Source organism: Hippoglossus hippoglossus, chromosome 13 (genome assembly GCF_009819705.1).
Source record: "Hippoglossus hippoglossus isolate fHipHip1 chromosome 13, fHipHip1.pri, whole genome shotgun sequence".
Taxonomy (NCBI): domain Eukaryota; kingdom Metazoa; phylum Chordata; class Actinopteri; order Pleuronectiformes; family Pleuronectidae; genus Hippoglossus; species Hippoglossus hippoglossus.
The window spans coordinates 13,606,139-13,629,350 of record NC_047163.1 but is presented as its reverse complement, the minus strand read 5'-3'; the positions used below and the strand labels follow the sequence as shown (position 1 = coordinate 13,629,350).

At 40.5% G+C, this 23,212-nt stretch overlaps 1 protein-coding gene across 1 annotated transcript in view; it reads right to left on the bottom strand.

The window, feature by feature from the left end:
- Window positions 1–14,424: 14,424 nt before the first annotated feature.
- Window positions 14,425–23,212, bottom strand: part of pcp4b (Purkinje cell protein 4b) — a 33,798-nt gene continuing 25,010 nt past the window's right edge. The window contains exon 3 of the mRNA XM_034604868.1: window positions 14,425–15,138. Coding sequence (XP_034460759.1) covers window positions 15,008–15,138 — 131 coding nt within the window. The 3' untranslated portion in view covers window positions 14,425–15,007. The remainder of the gene's footprint in view (window positions 15,139–23,212) is intronic.

The following is a 23,212-nucleotide window of genomic DNA, read 5'->3' as shown; positions in this document are numbered from 1 at the left end:
GTTAAAAATGCCGTCTGTGGCTCTGGAGGAACTTCTCAAGTTTGGGAAAACAACCCTGATGATGACGTGTGTGTTGGGCTCGGATTCTCCTCAGGAGGCACTTAGGTGAAAAGATGAAGGCATTTATCAGGAGGGGAGAGAGAATCCATGCAGAGCTGCATTGTGGGAAACTGTTTTGGAGCCGAGGCACTTAAAGTCACAGTTTTGATGCCTTTTTCTACATTTATTGAACGTCTCCCATCTCTGTGGACATGCAGTGCTAAACTGTGAAGTACTAAATTATATGTACAAGGGAAATACATGTAATTTAGAGATTAAATAAATGTATTTCTGTTTACATACTTTACTCTTCCAACACAAGAGTAATTTTTATTATTTAAAACAACAAAAAGGTGTCAAAACAAAACGTGAATTCAGTTACAAGCTTTAAAGATGACTCCTTTGAAGGGATAATCGTAAAGAGGTATTGCCAGTAAGAAGAGGAAATATTTTCTATATCAACGAAATACACAAACTGACATCAAGCACACACACACACACACACACACACAAAAACCCTTGGCATGACACAAACATGAACCAGATGGCTAAAATGGCATTTGGGACTTGTCTGCATTGATGCAGTTGTATCTGATCAACAGATGGCGCTGTGCAGTCACTGAATTGAGCCCATTTGCTGCAGCTTGTGAGACGGTGGAAGGAAATGGTTCAGCACCAAAACTATTTGTGACAACCTGGAGAGAGACATCAAGGACAACTTTAGTAGTCTGTTCCAGTGTGTGTGTTTGTCTGTGTGTGTGTGTGTGTGTGTGTGTGTGTGTGTGTGTGTGTGTGTGTGTGTGTGTGTGTGTGTGTGTGTGTGCGTGGCATTGACATCAGTGCAGCACCCTGAACACAGTGAATTATTCATGCCAGCACTGACACTGGGACCCTGGATCAGGATTACACTGTCACACTGATCGCCACGGCACAGGAGAATGCGAATGAGACAGCAAGCAGAGGCAGGGGAAAGACTGCATGCACAGACACACACACACACACACACATACACACAAACGGTGGGCAGTCGATCCCAATACTACATGATTGAAGACTTCAGAGATCCTAACACCACAGAGAACCTTGGGCTAAAACAGTTGAGCCTGTTTGTTTTGATGCAAAACTGGATCCTACAGAGGAGACTGTATCTTCTTCCAGTTGTCTATAACTGCATTTAGTTTTTTTTTTGTTAGGAAAAATACACAGTATTTTCATGGAGTATTTCTACATATTTTAGGGAGCACTGCACATTGAGCATAATAGTCAGAGACTGTGGGATATCATGAAGGGTCTGGGTATAATCTCCCACTGTTCCTTGGTTAGAAAATGTAGTACAAAGTCACAGTAGGACACAAAAGACCACAACCGTTTCTGTCAACTTGTCTTAGTCAGTTCGGGAAAATACAAAATATTCCGTTTGAAAAACTCCAAACAGACATCAGGTAAAACCTTCATCCATCTGTTGTTGATATATGGAAATGAAATTCTCCCCGAGGAAATCATCAGAAAAACCTCATTTGCATCGTAGCTGTGACACAACATTTGCAATACGCTAGTTTGTTAGAACAGAACAAATAACGAGGTACAAGTCTGAACTATCGGACGAAGGCACTATGGTTTATATGGTTTATTGTTGGTGGTTGTTGTAACTGAGAGGACACACACACACACAAACACACGTACACACAAACACACACACAATTTAACTTAAAACATGACCTCACCTTAAAATTGGATGATTAATGTCATAGTGACTTTTTGTCCCCATAAGGAAGTTAAGTCCAAATAATTTGAAAGTGTTACACAAACAAAGTAGCTAAGAATCCTATTCTTACAATTTCCATCATTTACTTTCATTTGATTTCATTTTAAAAACTGTCTTAAGTGGGCTACTTTTAGCTAACTACCATTTATCCCATAGACTGTAAACAAAGATGGACGACTCGTCTCCACTTCCTCCCTGGATCCAAAATGAAGCCAAAATGTCCTGGATACAAACTCTGCCATCTTATGCATTTGGATCGTGAGTCAGTCGCAGCTGTCAATCATGAGATTTAAATCTATTTTTATAGCAGCAAATAACTAATCAAAACCAAACTTACTGTAAAACAAGCACTTTCACATACGTCAATGTGATAACAACAACCTAAAGAGACAGAAACCATCTATGAGAAGAAAATTATTTATTAAGTTTAAGTTGACATTTTATTTTGGTGCATGTCCCACTAACATGGAGGAGGTGGGATTAATGACCTTTACTGCAGCCGACCACCAGGTTGCGATCAAGACACTTTGGCAAGCAGTCATCTCGTCCATCTGTGTATACTGTACAGTCTGTGAGTTGTAGATTTGAGTGAACATTTGTTTTACCCATTCATTCTTAATTTAAGCTCTCTTTTAACTTATCTGTTACATTTAGCCATTTCAACCACGTCCATTTCTTTAAACTTCAGCTGTTTGTCAACTAAACACGACAATTTCACATCTATTTACCTTTTGGTTATTTAACCTTTTATCAAGTGGATATTTAAGTGGATATATACTGCACGTATAAACTATCCCTTTCTCCGAAATATTATCTGTGGTACAAAAACTCTTAAGGAACTCCTTGTATAAGATAGTGAAGATTTTCATTAGGATGTTTTCTTTTAACTGTCCACCGAGGACGCCATAACGTAAAGTGCACTGCCAGACAGTAGAAGCACCCTCCCATCTGGGCTTCATAATGAGGTGCCTGAAGACTTGGCAGGAGACAGGAGGGCAATTTAGAAAGCATGAAACGGAAAGACTTCCCCCCTGAGTTCGCACATCACATCCTCACTCCTCTCCCCGTGCCCTCACAGGCCCTCTTCTCCTCCGCTTCCTTCACGTTGTGCTTCACTATGTTTATCTCTCCTTTGGATTATTTCTCTTCTCTGCTCTGTTTCGACCTCCCTCCCTCTTCTCTTACGGCCTCAGATTGATCCAGCAGCTCGCCCGTCCCTGTCCTCGGTGAAGGACTCGCCAAGCACAGGTTGTTTCTGGCGACAAAATGTTCTCCCATTATGTTTCTTTTGTAAAACAGGGCAACCTGACATTTTCACAGCTGCAAACTGATCCGTAGAACACCACACTTACGTATCCCATGGATGTATTCTCAGCATGGAGTTAAATCTAATGCGTATCACACAGTATTAACAAATCAAACAGATAAATTAAAAATGACATTTAGCTTTTTATGAGTTACTGCTGCAGAAGTTGGGATTTGAGATTGGTGGTTCGTAAAGTAATTCACTTCTCTTCAACTCAGGCTCTCTGTGAGCTCTCTGTTTTATCTCCATGTCTCAGTAGGGTACAGATTGATGTGGCCTACACACAAATAATAAACAGAAAATACGGGTCATTTCTCTAAGGCAGCACAGAGATTTTATTATGATTTATTTAAAATGGCTGCAGTCGAACGTTCATTTCCAGTTACATTCTGGAGATTCAAATACATTAAACCCAGTTCAAGAAAGCCAACAGGCAAATCTTCTCCCTCATGTGACCTGTGTTAATGACCATTAATAAATGATAGAGTCTTGTTAAGAAGGTCGAGGTACAGTGGGGGGTTTAATTATATGTAATTGGTCGTAGATAATCGGATACAGAACAGGAGTTATTGGATGTGTTATATCACAGAATGATATTGTAAGCTTGACATATTATCTTTTAATCTTTAACAAAGCTGTGTGAGGAGCAGGCCGCTGGTACGACCGGCAACGGGGGTTCGAATCTCACAGGAGCTGCTGTGTTCACTTTCCGTATTATAACGTATTTAACTTGATGTTTTCCTCCCGTCACTAATCAGATCTGAGCTCCAGCTGCATGACGCTGGTATCACAGGACATGTGGTTATTTTCAGACTTTTCAGCAGGAGTGTAACAGACAAACCAGATTACAGCAAATCTTTGCCGTGTTGCATCATGTTACATCATTGTCATCATTCAGCAGTGATGGATTGCAGAAGACACATGTTGTCTGCTCAGTGTGACAGACTGAGTCTAAAGAGACTTCTCATCTGCTAGACTATACAACCGTGTGTGTGTGTGTGTGTGAGTGTGTGTTTGTGTGTGTGTGTGAGTGTGAGTGTGTGTCCTCCCAGAAACAACAACCAACAAAAATAAATCAAAGTCCTATGGGCAAAATTGTCAACCCCCCAATCTTATGTTTTGGGATGGTTTCTTTTTCATTCAATCATTATTAGCATCTCTCTCTCTCTCTCTCTCTCTCTCTCTCTCTCTCTTTCTACTTCCTGACTTTGTTTGAGTTTCCTGCTCCTGTGATTGGCTGCACCTGACCTTTAATCTGTCTCACCTGAATTCAATGAGCCCTTTGTCTATAAAGTCTCTTTGCTCCTCACTCGTTCTTCTGGGTGCAACAAGACGAGTTCCCCAAGACTGCTCTTTTTACTCTTTAGGTTCTGAGTCAGAAAAACTGTTATATCCTATTATATGTTCCTCACTTGATTTCCTGCAAGGCTACTGACTGGTCTTCACATTGGATTCCCATTAAATTCAGACTTCATTTTAAAGGTCCATGGACAGACACCTCATGGCATCTCAATCAATAATCAATCAATTCCCAGGATGTTCAATTGTAACTTAACACATCAACCAAATGGCAGTACAATATTGATTAAAATAATACGTTTTTTTTACTTAATGGAAATGAGTGTCATTGTTGAAAGTATTTATACACAAGGAAATGTCTGATTTAGATGACGGGAGCAGCCATGACTGTTCAAATGGAGGAGTTATTGCCAGAAATGGATACCTTCAATAAGAAGCTATAAACAAATATAATTAAAATGGCCTTTGTGTAGTTTTTTGTGTGTGCAAAAGCTTTGTCTGTTTCTTTTGTTTAATTTGAACAGCTGTACTCTTGTGGAGCTCTGTTCGACTTGCTCTGTGAAAGGTGCTACATTGAATAAACCTCCCTCACGTGCAGATTGGGTCAGATGGCTATAGCTGGAGGCTGGCAGGGTAGAAAACCCAAAATCCTTCAAAGTTCAAATGCATCATCAAAAGTTTGAAAATGGCGCAGAATCGTGACACTATATTTCAAGGAAACAGAAAATGTTGTGACCTTTGAGTCCTACTGTGAGTCTGTGTTGGGTTTTCTAACCATTGATGGGGGAATTGTTAAAGCTTATACTCTGAAACATCCTGACGATTCATGATATCGCACAGTCTCTGACATAATATGCGGTGCTTCCTTAAAATATGTAGATACATTCTAAGACAATATTGTATCTTTTTGCCCACAAAAAAATTCAATTCACTTCAAATCAAGAAGACACAGCGTCCTCTATAGGACCCAGTTTTACATCCAAACTGTTCTCCGACACTAAACCCAGCAGAGTGATGGCATGCAGAGTGATTTTAGTCCACAGAGGCTCAACAGCATCAGGCAGCTCCTGTAACGATTGTAGCCCAAGGTGTTCCGTTGTGTGAGGATCTGTGAAGCCTTCAACGATTCGGGATTGTCTGCCCACTGTCTGTCAGCTGGAGGGAACCTGAAGCTCTCCTGAAAAGGCTCCAGAAACGTCTTATTGACCCTTATGTGACTACTTTTCCTCAACTTACCGGACCATCTGTTCACTGAGTTAATCTTTGTTCAAGATTCGAAGAAAACATGAAGTGAGTTATTACCACAGGCCTTGGATCAGTATACATAAACTCAAAGATGTGAGTGGAGCTGACAGGCCCTGAAAACAGTTACCTATATGCATCATTATACAGTACACAGCCATTCTGTGTGGAGTGGCCGTGGCTCAGGAGATAAAGAGGGTTGTCCACTAACCAGAAGGTCGGGGTTCAATCGCTGGCTCCTCCACTTTGCATTCCAAAGAGTCCTGGGGCAAGATACTGAATCCTGAAGGATGTGCTTGATAAGACTGGAAGAGCTCCATAAAATACAGTTTATTACAGATAGTTTTCATTCATAATGCAGCAGAAATAAAAGATTAAAAAAAATCTAGGTGAAAGTTTATATACCGTATGGTCTGATGACAATATATCATTAGTCCTGTGAGTCTTGCAGCTGAAAATGTGAGGTTTCATTAAAGAGGAAGAAAAGCGGTTAAAAATAGCGCCTGCTTTCTGAGGTTACTTCACAATCACAAGGTTAATAGAGCAGCAGTTCTGCCAGCGGCTGTACGGTTTCTAGGACAGTGTTTAAATATGAGGACGAGAAAATATTCCACTAAGCACAAGAAGACAGGGGGAGGATATGTTTTTGGACAGCGTTGTCCCTTAAAGGTTTCCTGGACATTATCACTTTTCTTCGAGCTCAGATTCTTTCACGTATCACGTTATCACCCTGCAGCATACATGTTTACGATCACACCCTTTCAACATCGTCCTCACAATCTGACAGGGGACATTGAGTCACTTTGTTCAGTGAAACGACAGCCACCGAGGAGGAGATGATCTTTTTGTTTTGTCCTGTAGGCTGCAGAGACTGGAGCAGTCTCTACTGAAGGCCACAGACCATTAGCAGGGTTATCATTCAATCACTCTTTGACAATGACAATATAAAGAAAGTATTAGCATTTAGCAAGAAGATTATTCTGTCCTAGTAATCCTTCTGCAAACAAAAAGCTTTAATCATTTGACTAATAACATGATAAATATATATACACTGTGTATACTGTTGATGTACAGAGCTGTTTGCTCAGGAGCCTGTGGTGGGTTTCCAGGACTTCCTGCTCAGGCTGTTTATATGGATCTATGGTGAGGTCTCCGATAGCTTACAGCAAACAAAACGTAACTGGCGAGAGTGATGAACAAAAGAGGGTTCAGGCTGTATTGAGTTATGCTAGTGAGACAATTCTGTATCTGTCAAGCTGCCATCAGACATGCACTGAACTCTGGAGAATGTCCTAAAGAGCCCAAGTGAGAATACAGCAGGAGACAAAAAACAAAGAATACAAATATCTGAGAATAAAAAAGATGAGCCATACACGCAGATAAGGCGTCGAGGGAGTTTTTGGTGATAAGGGCCAACACCGGTGTTGATGTGCTGTAAACAAGAACACGTGATCCCTGCAGCGGAATTAAAAGCATTATGTCATGCTGCACCACCCCTCACCTGAACGCTCCAGAGATTTCTGTGATGTCGTGAACGCGTCTGAGCGGAGAATCTCCTGCTGTGGGGTTCTTGTATGAAAGGCAAACTCCAGAGAAAGTCCAGACCCAATATTGCAGGCATCCTCTAGAGTTCATATCTGCAATATGTTCTAATAATGTAGTTAGTACTGGAAAACACATCTAATGAGTACATTGAGTTGAATTTGTTGTCATGATTCTGCCCCTGTCTGGAGCCTTTGTTTTGATGTGGACCTTTGATTTATGTCTTTGTGGATCTCTTGTTGGACTTCATATTGTGTTTATGGTCTTGTTCTCTTCCTGGATTTGTGTCCCTGTTTGAATCTTTTAAGCTCATTACTCCCGGTTTTATTTTGCTCTTACCCACGTTTGTTTCAGTTCAGTTCATTTCCTACCATTTTCTGTTTTCCCTGTTGTTTTTTATACCCTATATAGTGCACTCATTGTTTCTCATAATGCATCATGAAAAATTGCTTATCGACCATGATGCATTGCGTTCACAGCGGAGAGACAAGAGGAGACTAATGTAAATACGAGCAGAGCATCACAGCACAAACTGAGGCAAACAAGTTTATTTCTACATTTAAAGATGTTCATTCAAAAATAATAAGTGTAAAATAAACATTTCAAATTTATTGTGGGATTGTCTACCGGCCGACATTATCGTTGTTGTACGTCATGATCCTACAACAATGACGTCATTACAGGTGCAGAGGAAAATGCACAGAATATAATTCTCTTTTGTTCAGAGTCAGTTCATCTCATCAGTTCGTCTCAGCTTTTTATTTCCCGTTGAGTTATTGATCAAATTAGTTTTTTGTCCCTGCTTCAAGTCTCCTCTTCCTTCCTGACTGTCGTACCTGTTCACCTTCTCGTTACTCAAAATGAAGACTGTTCATTGGATCTGAAACTGGCTTCATTTCGCTCTTGACATAAAATGAATCTTATGATGACACAACTTATTGCAAAGTTGGCGCAATATGTCTTAAACTTACCACTATTTTCCCAAATAACCCATTGATGCATAAATAATTTCAGATTTAGTAAAAACAGAGAAGCTGTAAAAGCATCAACCTCTGGAGCAACTTGTCAGGTAAAGAACTATCCATCATTCTTACACATTTATGAAGGTAAGACTTTGAAAACTTTGAATTGACTTAAAACTCCAGTCGTTAATGTGAGAGACTGAAATGAAGAGCAGAACAAAAAAGTGTCTCATGTGAAATCATTAAAATCATCTCCCCAGGCTGTCTGTCTTCAAGATCTTTTTATCTGCCTTGTTCTCGGCCACGAGGAGCAACTTTTGATTGAATCCATCATCACCTGTCTCGTCACTGCAGGAGATTTATCACAGGTAGAAAAAAACACGTCAAAGGAATCGGATCATCCAGACACAGAATGCAGCATGAAGCCGACAGAGAGATGTGCAGACGCTGATGAACTCAAATGATTTTTTGAAAGCTCCTACAATTGCTGTGTGATCAGTTGGTGTATGATGAAGTGAAAGTCTTTTCCACTGGAAGTATCAGTCGTGTGCACACACTGTTATGTTTGACAGTGAATTTCCTCACGCCTGGCACACACACACACACACACACACACACACAAACACACACACACACACACACTGGTTCATATCCATGTTACTGTTAGTGTGACAGTCTCCTAATGACTAATGTAAGTTTAATGAGTCAAACCCAGTGGAATCATCCGTCTCCACGTCCGCAGGGACCGTGAGCTTTCGGTCTTACAGGAAATAGCAGCAACTCTAACCAACCAATCACACGAGACCAGAAGCCAAGGATGCATGAGTCTCTATTTTACTGTGAAACCTGTAAATACACTGATTTGATAGAAATGTGTTCAAATGCACATATAAGTGGACGAGTGCAGCAGCGTGTGAGCCAATCACAAAAGTGTCAGTTTTCATAAGAACATGGATGATTAATTATTATCAGTAACCACATAGTGTGAAATTGATTTTCACTAGCTGTCCTGATACGAGAAAATAAAACAGTAATATGACATAAATGCAGAATTATATTTTTTTCAAAGGAATATGCCAAAGATAATTTGGAGTATACGTTCACCAAACCCCTCAATATATCAGTATCTCCAGTGGGGTTGAACTCTGCTGGATTCACAGACACGACATGAATGATGGCGGTTCTGTTGTGTGTACAGCACAAGGAATGGTGTCTCTGTTGACTTTTAAAACCCCCTCTCCAAACATGAACCTCAAAATAGCACAACTGTGTCTGGAGATCATGGCGCCGTAATCTAGTTCTTCTTCTAGCGGAGACAAATGCACCTTCCAGCCAAAACCTCCGGGGTCAGATTGAGCCCCCAGAGGTGATGACGCACTTCACTGTCAACTTGTCGAGCAGAGAAGAAAGACTTCATCTTCAAAATCATTATTTTATTTTATTTGCACACAAACACAAAGTCTTTAGAGGACTGTTATTCTCTGCGGGCCTTATGATGACTTGGCAGGATGCTTTTTAGCATCTGGGTGGAAAATAGAAGAAGAAAGAAAACAAACAAGGAGCTGCAGTGAGCTGTTTGTTTCCATGGGACACTAACATTCACTGGAAATCCAAAGGTTACTGAAGACAGAGAGAAGACAATGACATTAAATCTGCTTTGAACTTCTTTATTATCAGGAAATTAAAGGCCTTTACACACTAGAGGTTTTTTTCATGTGATTTATTTGTGGGTTTATGAATGTTTTTCATTGAGCGATATTGTGGCTTTTTTTTCAGACAATTCTTTTTACCCAAGGTTTTGCTTCTGACATGATCACATCTAACCAATCAGAATGCATGTTGTTGACTGTCAAATTTTTTAAGCATTAGTAGAAGAAGAAGAACAACTCCTTAATCTAATCAGTCTGAAATAAAGTTTCTTTGTAGAATTGAATATACAGTATTTGTCTTAAGACATTTTTGTCTTTAAAAGGACGAGTGCCTGTTTGGATTGGGCTGTTTGTTTGGCCTGTGGTGATACTGGTTGCAATTTTCTATTTGAACTGTACAGGTGACCTGCAGTAATTGAGTCAGTCCACAGAACCATGAAGCTGCACCACCGCTGCTGCACAAAGAGCTGTTCACCTGCTTTATTCAAAGTCCAGTGAAGCTTGACTCAGCACAAAGAATCCTGAACTGGAGAATCAGTTGTTGTTGCCATTGTTATGAACCCAGTCGTTGTTGAGAATGCGCTGTTGATGTGATTGTCACTTAAATGGATTCATACATTATAAAACACTGGGGAGTGTTTTTTGTAGTTTTTCCTCACTCTGGTCGAGGGTTAACTCATTTTGAGCATTTTGAGCAGAAATTCAGACGCTAACGTGAAACCTAACGGGTGCTGAAAATGTCCCTGATCCGTCTGTTTTGTGCTCTAAACCATCTGTCTCTGGACATCAGGGAGACGGGTGCACTTGTCTTGACAATTTAATCCCCCCAGGCTTACAGGGCTGATCTGCAGTGGGGATCAATTCCCCGGGGTGCAGAGGTCTTCACTGACCTTGTTTTAATACAGTTCATTCAGTGAGCCTCTCTGCTGCAGTATCATCATCCCGCTCATGTGCAATTTCTTCTTATCCTCTGACAGTTTAACTCCTGACATGACCGACACCCTGCAGTGTCGTGTAAAGGGCAAAACAACCTTTTCTAGATCAGGTTATAGTCATGTAGAATATGTCTGTCTGTTCAACTGCTGCTTCAGTGTTTAGGAGCAGAAATCTTGTGAAGGGTGAAACTGTTTGCAAACCTCAAACCTACTTTGTTATTAGGAAGCTCACAGTACAATTAAATTTGTAATATTATTTTTAGACTGTATATGTGACACTTTCAAAAACCTTGGTGTCATAAAATACAACCTGGCTCTGTGAGGCAGATGGAAATGTTGTTAGTTATGTATTTGTACATAAACCGAAGACAAATCAAATAATTTGACCTGATTGTAAAAGTAAAAATAAAGTTATTTCAATTTATCTTGTGGGGAACTTAAATGTCAGAACTTAATATTCATGGAAATCCATCCAACAGCTTTTAATACATTTCAACTTATGTTGACACTAGAGGAGAAACCAGAGATTGCCACTGACATCTTCTGGGTTTCATGAATGCTTGTGTGGAAGATGAAGACTGAATGATGGTGTATCACATAATAAGTGAATGTTTTACCATGTTGTGATGCTGGTTGAAAAAGGGGGGGCTCACCAGAGGCGGTAGAAGGACTCCACTGGACACCAAAAGTACTTAGATGCGTTTAATTCTTTACAAATTTTTAACAAATGTACTCACTGTGGTATATACATGATGGTACAATAGTACAAAATAGTACATCCAATAGTTTGTTTGTGTTGTGGGATGGGAAACATCTAAATGTTCACTTTTACCACATGCGCAGCTCAGAATAGAAATGAGCTGTGGGCTGAGTAAGGTGCTCACTTTGGTCCTGTTCCTGCATTTTATGTTCTTAAAATACTTTTAACATTAAGGTCAATGCAGTATCAGTTGTTTTGAGACAGATGTTTGATTTCAGCAGAGTGTCTCCATGCAGATAGGAGTCATTTGCACGGATGTCAGTGTGCACTGTAGTTTTACCAAGTTGGAACCCACCATGATGTCCCCTGCTGGTTTGTAAACTGCCATTTTAATACTGTCCTGGGTTCGGTGTTTTGTCCAGCTCCATCTTGTTTTTTTGAAACGAGTAGTGACCATATTTGGAGGAGCGAAGGGTGAGCTTGCACTCCCACCTGCACCTGAGACCTGCACCCACTGAACAGTGCTAGCTGGGAATCCACGCCCCAACACATAGCAGGTTGTATCATCTATTTTACTCTAAATGGAACCATAAAAAATGTTATGTATTATTGCATTGGCTTCATTTTATAGACCCCAAGTCTATGTCCATTTTTATACACAGTCACAGTTTTACAAGCGTGTGTAACTAACTGTTGTAATATATATAACATGGTAAATATGTTGTAGTTATTGTTAGGAAGTTGGCCAGTCAGCAGGGGAGTAAACTGTGAGGGGAGGAATCCATGTTTAAACTAGTTTCCCCTTTTGCTGTTGTTCACAGCCAGGTTGTGGTTACACTGTTTCATATTGTCATTTGAACTTACTCAGAGGTTGGAGATGGTGTAGCTTGGAAATGGATAAAACCGTATTCAGTAATAATTCAGAAATAATGCAAGGTTTTATATATTGTGACACGTTGCTCCTCCGTTTGGTACTGCCTGCTCGCTGTCCAGTGGTGGTGACACCAACTTGCTAGAAAATCAAATAATGCATTATGCTAATAATGACATAAATGTGTCATTCTCTGACGTGGTTTCTTTGAAATACTGGACCTTCAGGTTGAAGCAAACAGTATTTCTCCCTGAGCTGGTGTGTGTGCTCACGTGTTTCCTCATGCAGACTAATGAGCAGGACCACATAGTGTGTCTGAGCAGTAAACTGGATAATGATGGAAGCTCTGTGCTGCTGTGATCGACTGTAAAAAGGAGGAAAGCTTGTTGGTGACAGCTGCTTCACCGACAGTCATTTACACAGAGCTGAAGGAAAGTCAAAGTACGGAGCGACAGACAAGATGCAGTTATACTAATGTAGCCTCTTTTTTTTTAAGACTCAAGCTTCATAAAACAAAACAAAGACCGAAGACAGCCTTTTTGAAATGATGACATATGAACCTGTTAGACTAAAATATACAGTGTTCATGTAGGTGTGTGCTGTCGGGTTGTTGTTCTGAAATGCCTGAAGCTAAGAACAGCTCAGTGGGAATCAGTCAGTTAGCCTGGCTCTACGTGGAGAAGGTCATCAAGCTGAGGAGGGAATAGATTCAGCCCAGCTCATTCTTGAGAGCCTTCTATTTATAGTTTGTTATAAGAATATACACACACTATGAGGAGCACCGCACTAACGCTGGGTTCAGCCTCCGTTTGCTCTGCAACACACTCGATGCTTGGATCCCACAAGATGTCGGAGACTCAGCTCCACGTTGACTTAACTGCCAGTCTACTGTATTATCATATCGCAAAGGTTTTCCAATGGATTCACACCCGGTGGACTGGGTGGTCAGTTGGTTAGATTTGGTAGTTTTGGTTTCATATTGCAATTTAAGGAGTAAAACTAAAGACCTTTTGTGAAATGTGTACGTCCTGTCGTCATCTACTACCTTTACATGGGTTGCGTTCACCTATACTTCGACATTGATTGGTTAGTAGATGGGCGTGTGTCTGACGTCAGCGTGTTGTCGGTTCTGTAGGTCTTTCCGTTTGAAATAAGGAAATGGATGAACCAGTTCATATCGTTATTTTTGCCTCAGATATATGTTTTGAGTGGAACGTGATGTTGACTTCTGCTGTTGTAGCCCATCATCCTACAGGTTCAACATAAAATTGCATTCCACAGGCTGTATATATAGATGGACGACGTGTCTCCTCTTCTTCCCACTATCAGGAAACCAAGCTAAAATATCCCAGATACAAAAGCTGCCATCTTGTGCATCTGGAGCCAGAGTCTGCTCAGTAACAATTGGAGGGTGGAGCCAAGGCACATGCTCGACCAATCACGAGTCAGTCTCAGCTGTCAATCATGATGTTTCACCCTGTTTTAATAGCATCAAATAACTAATTAAAAGCAAACCTATTGAAAAAGAGCTCTTAAACCAAATTCATTGTGATCAGAACTACCTAAAATGACAGAAACCATTTTGGTGAAAAATGTGTTTAACGTTGAATATGTGGTGTATTCAGAGATGTTTGTCTGCTCACCCCAAGTTTAAAAGAGTGGTTACTGTGGCAGCTCATTGGATGATATTTTCTATCTGAATAGAAACTGTTTATCAGACAATGGTCTCTAACAAGGCAATTTATCCCATCATGCAATGCACTTGTGGCGTTGACAGGTAGAAAAGGGGCGGCGAGACGGGAGGAGGGCAGCACGAACAGCCTCTCTCTCTCTCTACTCCTTATTCTTATATATATATTATCTGAATCATGGTGAGGATAAAGACAGACAACAGACAACAATGTCAATGCAGAGAAAATGTGCTGAGTAGTGTCCGTCCCTATATAGTGAGTAAGGGGTAGTGAAGGAATTTTTATAGTGTATGAATATGCAGGTGTACAGGTTGTTAGATGCGGGTACAGCTGTCCCTTCAGACACGCTGCAGATATTCCGCAGCCACATTGGACATGTAGCTCGAGGTATTGTCAAATATTTGCTATTACATGCACCGCACACAGGTTTCACACTGAGTCTTATTTATTCAACGTATATTGATTCACAGCTTGATATTACCATGCGGGTAAGAAAAAATGCCTCTGGGTGAAATGCTCTGTTCATGATGGAAAGCTCCAAGTTTTCTAAAAACAACCCTCTATCTATCATCAGCGTTTGCTCCATCAGGTCACACAGGTACAGGTAGTTTTAGGAAATGTAGCAAAACAGAGAGAAGGTGCAGACTGGGACTATGAGACTGGGAGAAGTACAAAAACATATTCTAACACAAACACCAGCTATAGACTGTATTATGTAAGGAACACATGTTAGGACAGAATCCAGATCTCTATACCTTTATTACTTATTTATTGATACAGCAGTCAAATAATAAATAATAGTAATTATTATAATAGGAAATTGAAAAGTTCACAGACATATCATATGATTAACAAGCTATTGCATTCTCTACCCCCCGACCCCATCACGACCCCTGGAGTTCCAACAGGTATGAATTTGTTTACATGCAAATGTCACACCATCTTCACTGTGCCGTCACTCCCACCCGCCCTCTCCACACACAGTGGCAGAGCGACGTGGCGCTCACTAGGACTTCTCGACGCGTTTCTTCTTCTGGAACTTCCTGAACTGGGACTGGATGGCGACCGCGGCCTTCTCAGTATCCGGGTTTTCCATGTCAATGTCAAAGTCCTCCGGGACGTCCGTCTTGGACGCATCTGGAAGCAAAAGGAAAAGATGCATGTGAATCACAGCAGTGTACCTTGAGTCGTCAGAGACATATTTCCAAGTCAGGTGAATTGTCATTTGCTAAACCTGCCCAATCTCAGTTTAGAAACCTCACGTTTCTGGGCAGTGACGCTCACAGTAGTAGGTCTAATGCTTTTTAATCCTTTCAAAAGCATCCAGTGCATAATTAAGTCCCAATTCACAATTTAAGGGAAGCACTTAACTGGAAATGTTTCAAATTCAACTGGAGACTGAATTACGTAGCTCCTGAGGAACCTCACGTTTACTCTGCTTAATTATCTTGCTACAATCAGTTTCCATTTTAACTGGCAAAATCAACGGTTGGCCACTAGCAATAAAAATCTACATTTGCCGGTCTGCTAAACTGCGACTATATGCGGTTTATAACATTTCTCTTAAATTAGACAAACTAATCACTGCTTTGAAAGAAAAAAAAAAGAATCCTTCTTGACATCAATACCGTCACAATAAACCAGTATCTCTCCATTTGTGAGTTTGAAAACGTTAACGTGTTGTTACACAGTAAAATGTCCTCTAACATTTCTGATAAACCTCAGCTCTGATTATGGAGCAAAGCTCCGGAGGGGGAGCCTGAGCTTTTGACCAGGTCAGAAGCCAAAGCATGAATTGATCTGCTGCTCTTAATCCTCCAAGGAGCTCAGCCAACACTGACCATGAGTAAATGAGTGTAATCCCAGTGAAAACTGATTCAGGCTGATCCCACCAGACAATAAGGAAAAGAAGAGGGGTTTTATCTCCTGGTCAATGAAGTCATGACTGTTATCAGGTCATTGAATCGGCACATGCATGCATTTAAATGTACTATGTGCAATGACAATAAAGTTGAATCTAATCCAAACATGTATGGTATATCCGTCCCATACATAATGAGAAAGTAGGGTTCTACTAAATCTATTTGCAGATCGAAGAGGCTGTTATCATCCATTTATTTCTACATATGAGCTGCAGCCAAGTAGGTTTACATGTTGAATTTAATGGAAACATTGAAATCTTCATCATTATTCGTACATTATTTCTGTAAAATATTTTGCTATGAAAATGTAAAATATACAAATGGTCCCCGGATCATTTGCATTGATTATCTATGTAAAAGAAAAGAGTAGCAATTAAGGTAGAAAACAGACTCATCAGTTATGGTGTTAGTGATTTTACTCGATGTATTGATTAAAACGTCGCCTGGTTTTAACTGTGTGGTACCACAGAGACATGCTGCTGAGGAGAGCAGCAGAGCTCAGGGCAGTAATGAAGCAGGGACACTCAGGACCTGTCTGAGGCCATGACAAGGTAACATTTACCTGAGCAGGTTTTAATGTCTGCGACAGCTTCTGTTACCGAGTGTAACAGCCAAGAATCCTGTTCCTCTGCTCTACTGTTTCTGCAGTGTACACAAAGGCTCGATGACAAAACGTATAAACTGTAGCTAACACACGTTTCATTGCAGTATCAGTTTAGACAAAAGTGACTGAAATTAAACTGATCAGTTAATTGTTTTACCCTTTTTTTTTGTTTTCAGAAGAGCTAATTGTGTCTCTACAAGGCCCAGTGTGGGTGCTATTCCATTTCTCAGCCTTTTAACACTCCTGCAAAGGATTGATCTGAGAAAGCAGCATGACAGACAGCGAGAGAGGGGCTGGATGGTGGTAGTGGTTGGTGGGGGGGGGGCTTTCCTAAAGCAGAGAGGTCACTCATGTATTGACTGTGCAGCTAATCCTCTGGGTTCCCCTGGGACTGAGCTTGAGTACCTCTCTCTCTGCTCGAGGAGGAAAAACTAACTGCTGCGTCAAGCCCAGTTCTGAATGCTGCATTAATTGATATTGAGTTTTGTGATGCTCTACTGCCTGCTGTTTTCACCCCAGCAGCATTTTAGCAACTGAGCTGAGTCCTCTGCCGCGTCGATACCACACATGCTCATCATCTTTGTACGACGAGATGGTGACTTAGATTGTCAGAGTGAAGAGTGACAGCCGAGGCAGGATGTGATCTGCAAATCAATATTTATTCATTACCTGCAGAAACGTGACATCAAGTCTTTTTTTTTCCCTCCAAAATATATATGAAATATTTAATTTCTCTGTATATATGACAGGGACAGAGCATTTAATGAACATTTGCATAATGGAGACTCACGTAGACCACTGTGGTCTCTTCATAACTTCATTTCCTGTTTTATTTGTTAAGTGTTCTCCTTATGCATTTCAGTTAGCTCTACTTCCTGCTAGTGTTCAGTTTCTCTGTTCACCTGTTTTCAATGATCCAATCTGACGTCCTTGTATTTATACCACCTGTGGTTCACTTCCTGTTTGCCAGATTGTCTTTGTTCTCAATAACAGACAAATGATTCTATTTTTGGTGTGTGTTTTATTTTGTTAAATATAGTTTTTGTTACCTTCTTTGGACTTTCTGATCCTTGCCTGCTGCTCATCTGCCTTGTTGGACTGTCGTTTTTGGTCATTGCATTATTCCACAACTTTAAAACTCATTTAATGGTTTCTGTTCTCCTGGAGATTAAATCTTGTGTTTTGGCATTCACGGTATATCAAATGCAGACACCAGTATACAAATACACAAATAGAACAGATGGAACAGATGATGCCAATCAGCTAATGCAAGGACAACTTCCCTGCTCTGCCTGAACTAATGCTGCATGCTAGGCTACATCTGCGTCTGTCTGGAGGGGGAATGCAGCAGGGAGGTGGATTTCATCAGCACTAATGAAAAAAGGTCTCGACAATGCCTTGTTTTCAGGAATGCCTCAGTTTTCCACCACAATTTTCTTGTTTCAATCAACCACTGCAGCACCAACTCGCTTTTGATTTTTCACAATAATCTCCACACCCTGAAAATATGTATTACTTGCGCATCCGTCTAGTTTTCATCCAGCTCAAAGCACAGACACGTAGGTTATAACTTGGAGATGTTCCCTCAGTGCTGTTCTGGATCATGTTGTGGAGTGAGTTCCCAGTAAAGAGAAGAAAAATCTGGTGCGATTTATTTATTGTGCTGGTGTGTGGTTGTCGATGGAAGCGAAGGTTACATGCTTCTACGTCTGAAGATATTCATTTCCCTCAGCCCTGACTCTCCTGCTGTTCACAGCTTTAGTTGGTATAGGCCTATGTGACATGATAAGGACATCTTTGAATCGCCGTCTTTCATAATGTCTTAAAAGCTGCTCTGAAGCCCAGTTAAAGCTGAGATGTCTTATTGATTTCACTGCTTAAAACCAGTTGAGCCACAGGAGCTGAGGGATTTTTTTTTTAAGCAGAGGACAGGACAAGAAGGACTGTTAGACCTTGAGACAAGAGAGACAGATTGTGGAAAGTAGACAGAAACTAAGTATTTAAAGAAGTTTTACACAGTGTATGGACGTCTCTTGGTGCTTAGGACATTTCATTGTCTACAATGTAGCCTATACAGACACCTGATGCTGTGAATCAAGCTATTGAGAACCAAAATATGCACCACGCTTTTGTTTATTTAAAAAAATATTATCTTATTGTTATAACATTTCCTAGTTCAATATTTTGATATCATTTTCCACATCATTCTTTTCTAAAAGCTGTTTTTACATTGCTAAAAAAGAATGTCAAGGGGCCCTAACCTCCTGTCCCGTATGTAGTCTTTTTTTGACTAAACTAGTCACTAACAATAAATTAGACAATTTAAGATTTCTGAATTTAATTAGTTTTTTTTTCGGTTCACAATGTGCTTGAACAAGGAACATTTTTCAAAATAATATTACTATTATGACATAGATTTTTCCTGACAGATTTGACTCAGATTTCATAACACTTGTCATTACATTAAAGTATAAGTATAAGACATCCACCATGTAAAGCTGAAGGATCTGGCATCTTGTACTGTATGTTCCAAAGGACATACTGTATGAGTGTGTGCACTGAATGTAAGCTGTGTGTGTGTGTGGTCCAGGTACTTATCATGTTGTGGACACCTAAATCTGTTTCCACATTCAAATTATGGGGACAAAATTAAGTGCCCCATAATGTAAATCATCAAATCTTAAGGTAGAGATGTGTCTTAGGTTGGGTTTAGGTTAAGTTTAAAGTAAGGGTCAGGGTTAGCCAAGTGGTAAATATGGTTAAGGTTAGAGTTGGACTCTAGGAAATCAATGTTAGTCAATGTTATGTCCTCTGAAGTATTGCAAGTGTGTGTGTGTCTGACTTCCTGTCAGTGTGGGTTTGCCTCCAGTTGAAAGTCACTGTGTGAAAGTCAGGAAAATATCAGCAGCCCCGGAGGCCTTTAAACACCTGAGGTTCAGCAAAGCATGAGAGAAACCCCGGCGATCAATATTCAAATCCACAGGAAGGACCAGTTTTGTATTGATTGGTGCTGTGTGCTATAGTTTTTCAGAGTGTGTGTGTGTGTGTGTGTGTGTGTGTCAACATTTACTTTGCTTTGGGGAGGAAGCGTCTGTGTAACCTACTCGAACGTGGTTGTACGTTCAGAAACAAGCAGAAAATGTGGGATGTTCAAAGACCTGCAGAGAAAATGTTTGGTTTCAGCTCTTTCTTTCAGCCCTGAATGTTTCTGAAACAGAGATATGATGTGCGATTACTAACAATATTTGACGGAAAAAGACAGATTCATTGCTGCTATAATTGAGTACAGTAGATCTAATTAAAACGTGTGCAGAAAATGGGCCATCCTCACTTTGAGAACCTGTCGCAGGCTAATTATAAAAGGATGACTTTCATCTGAAAGGTGAAATTACGCCTGTGCCTGTTTGAAACGAGGGGGGGAGGGAGATGCTGTCGGCGCCACAGTTTCCACATTGTTCTTTGACAATGCTCTGAGCGCTGAACATTTACATAAGCAAGTGGAGCAGGTTTCATCTGTAACGTGCTGCATGAATAAGCAGATGATTATTTCACATCTTAACAAGTCTCATCCTCCGCTGCTCCTGCTGCAGCGTGGTCTGTGTGTACAGTGTGACGTAGAGCTGTAGTAAGCCTGCGATGCCCCAGCTGTTGGAGTGACAGGGGCAGTCTGTGATGGACTCAGGAGGTCAGTGAACATACGGTTCATATGTTCCCAATACACAACATCTGGACTCCAACCATGTCAACACATGTTACAGGAGACGACTAAAAGGCTTCTGAGGGGCAAAGGAGTGTGTGAGGGTTTTAAACCAAGGGTGGAAAGTACATTTACTGAGGTACTCAAAGTACAGCTTTGAGGTATTTGTACTTTCCTTGGTTATTTCTATTTTGGGATATTTTCTACTGCAACTGAGGATAAGCCAAGGAGGTTATGTTTTCATCTGTGTTTGTTTGTTGTTTGTTAGCACAAAAACTAATGGACAGATTACTACGACACCTAGTGAAAGGATGTAGAGGTCATTGAGGAACCCATTCAATTTGGATGCAGATCGGGATCAGGGGGCGGGTCCATGTATCTTTTAACCTTTTCTTTAACATTAGCAAATTTTTGATATTTTCAGGGAGTAAGGGATCTTGATGGAAAAAAATCAGGCATATCAACACCCTGTCACTGTTTTTAAAAGACTTTTGATTCTTTTTTGTGAAACCTTTTGATATTCAGTCATCTCCTTGTGTTTGGACTGTTTTGTATATTTTTATGCCAAAGAGGTCATGTTTTCATCTGTGCTTGGTTGGCTTGTAAGCAAGATTACACAAAAACAACAGAACAGATTACCACAGAACTTGGTGGGAGGATGTTGTATGTACATGTCAGGAAAGAATACATTCAATTCTAGTGCAGATCCAAATCAGGGGGCAAATCTAGGATTTCTATTCACTTTCTGTGTGCAAGCTGGTGCAGATCCAAGGTGTTTCTTTTACTTTCCTTGTTTCTCTTCCTGTCTTTGTCTGATTTTCATGTTCCTGTTGTAATGGGTCTTCTCTCCAGAATTGAATTATCTCTGCCTCCTTTTATTAAAGTCTCTGTGCTCATCACCCTCCTCTGTCAGGGAAAGTGTTACCAGTCCTGGACTTTTCCTCTTAATTAGTTTCTGTTTGTTGGTGTTTGGACTTTTAGTTGCTAGTTGGTCTGCTTTAATTAAATTCCTCACACCATGCCTGTCTTGCTGTTTGGTCTGAGATGTGACGGTGAATACTGGAAATACTTTAATAGCTTTGGAACATAGGAATATCTGAACTCAGCTAATATTATATATTCACTTTGATATACAGCTACACATCATTAACTCAATAAAAAAAAAGTTGTGTTATACATAGGTCGGCTGATGAAATGTTTCCAAGTTAATTAATTCATTATTTCACTCAGATGCTTGTTCTCTTTTCAGGTCAATAGAACTCAACACTTCCTGTCCTATTTTTCAAATTAAAAGCTTCCAAGTGATGAGTTAATGAAGAACTTGTAACACATTGTACTGGTATTTGGTGATTGAAAACATGTCTGTTAAAAAAGTAAACTCAGTGGTGATTGAGACATAATTATGTTGTTGCACTGAATTAATTAGTTTGTGAAAATGTACTATTATAATGACTTTGTAAAGAAAACAGGTCAACAGAGAGAGTTTTAAGGTGGCATTAAAACAAAGGCAGATAAGGAAACAAGATGAATCTGTTTTTCTATTTCTTTTATTGATAAAGAAGAAACATAATAAGCAAAGCAGGGCTTGTCTGTCTGACTGTCTCCACTACAGTTTGTATTTTGTGTCTTCAGGATGCAGGAAAGCAGAACAAGTCTGATTCAATTGCATCCACTTGATAAACATTCAGTCTTGTGCCCTTATCTTTACAATAAACCCTTCCACCCCAAAGCCTCCCTGTCTGTCTCTGCTGTTATCAGGTAAACAGCTGCAGCATCACTGGGGTGTGTCCCTGTCACATGTACCTGGTTCAAAATGAGCTCCGATGAATACGAATAAAAGTCTCGATGGCCGCCCTTGAGCTCGTGAGAGTTTGTTTCTAAAGACTGCTCTGCTGTGTGCCAGGGTGCAGCGAGTGGGCGAGAGTCAATAGCGGGGCTACTCCCTCCTCGCCCACTCAAACCGCACTCTCTCACTCTCTCTCTCTCTCTCTCTCGCTCTCCCAGTGTACTGAGGGACAGAATTCAGACATGCTCGGAAAGCAGTTTTTCCAGGTATCACATTAATTGTCAAGGTCAGACAACAAAGGAGTTGTGTGTGTGTGTGTGTGTGTGCGTGTGTGCGTGCGTGCGTGCTGCTGCCTGTGTATTTCCTCCCTATTAAGTGACCAGAGAGGTGGACCTGAGTGCTACAGGCGGTGAGAAATGAGTCTCCTGAAACACGGTGCTTCATCTCCATCTGCTGCTCCAGGTAAACTGGATCCCATTAATTGCTGCTGGTGAATGATGATGCTGAACCGTGAATCTGTTTAAAAGCCCGATTAATTGTCTTTCTTTTTTTAAATAAGGTCAGGGGTCACCTGAGATGGTTAAAAGCTCCTTTAAAGCACAAATGATGCTGCAGTTTTTTTCTAGCTTCTTTTCGAAGCAGGTTACTGGCTACGAAGGTATTGGTGAAAACAACTGAGCAGCTGGGACAGAGAATTTATATCTGTTTAAATAAAATGTTTCACTTGTGTATCATTAAATTCGAAGTCATAAAAAGATTTTTTTCTATCCCACAAAAGAAGTTACTTTCCACAAATCTCACAAATTCAACACAAGTTACACCTTCTCAAATGTTTCATTACAGCCGCACAAATCCTATATGGTACAAATGACAACTCCAAGAAAACTCCTCCTCTCGCATTCTTTGCGACAGCTGCTGCAGTAAATATGGTACAAAACACATTTATACACTTGTGACAAACAATGTGAAGTCATGGAAAATTGTGCACATCCGCTTATCTGTATGTCAGTGAGAGTTGCGAAAGTGATTGGTGTGTCTGCAGAGACAGGGTGGGGTGGGATTTGTTGAAAGATCAGAACCTCATTGGTCAATAAAACGAGATCTTCCTATTTGAGTTTTACTATTTGGTTTTATTTGCTGATTTAGACTCATCTGTACCTCAGACTGCAGCCAAGTAACTTGTTACTATTTGAGATCGGCTT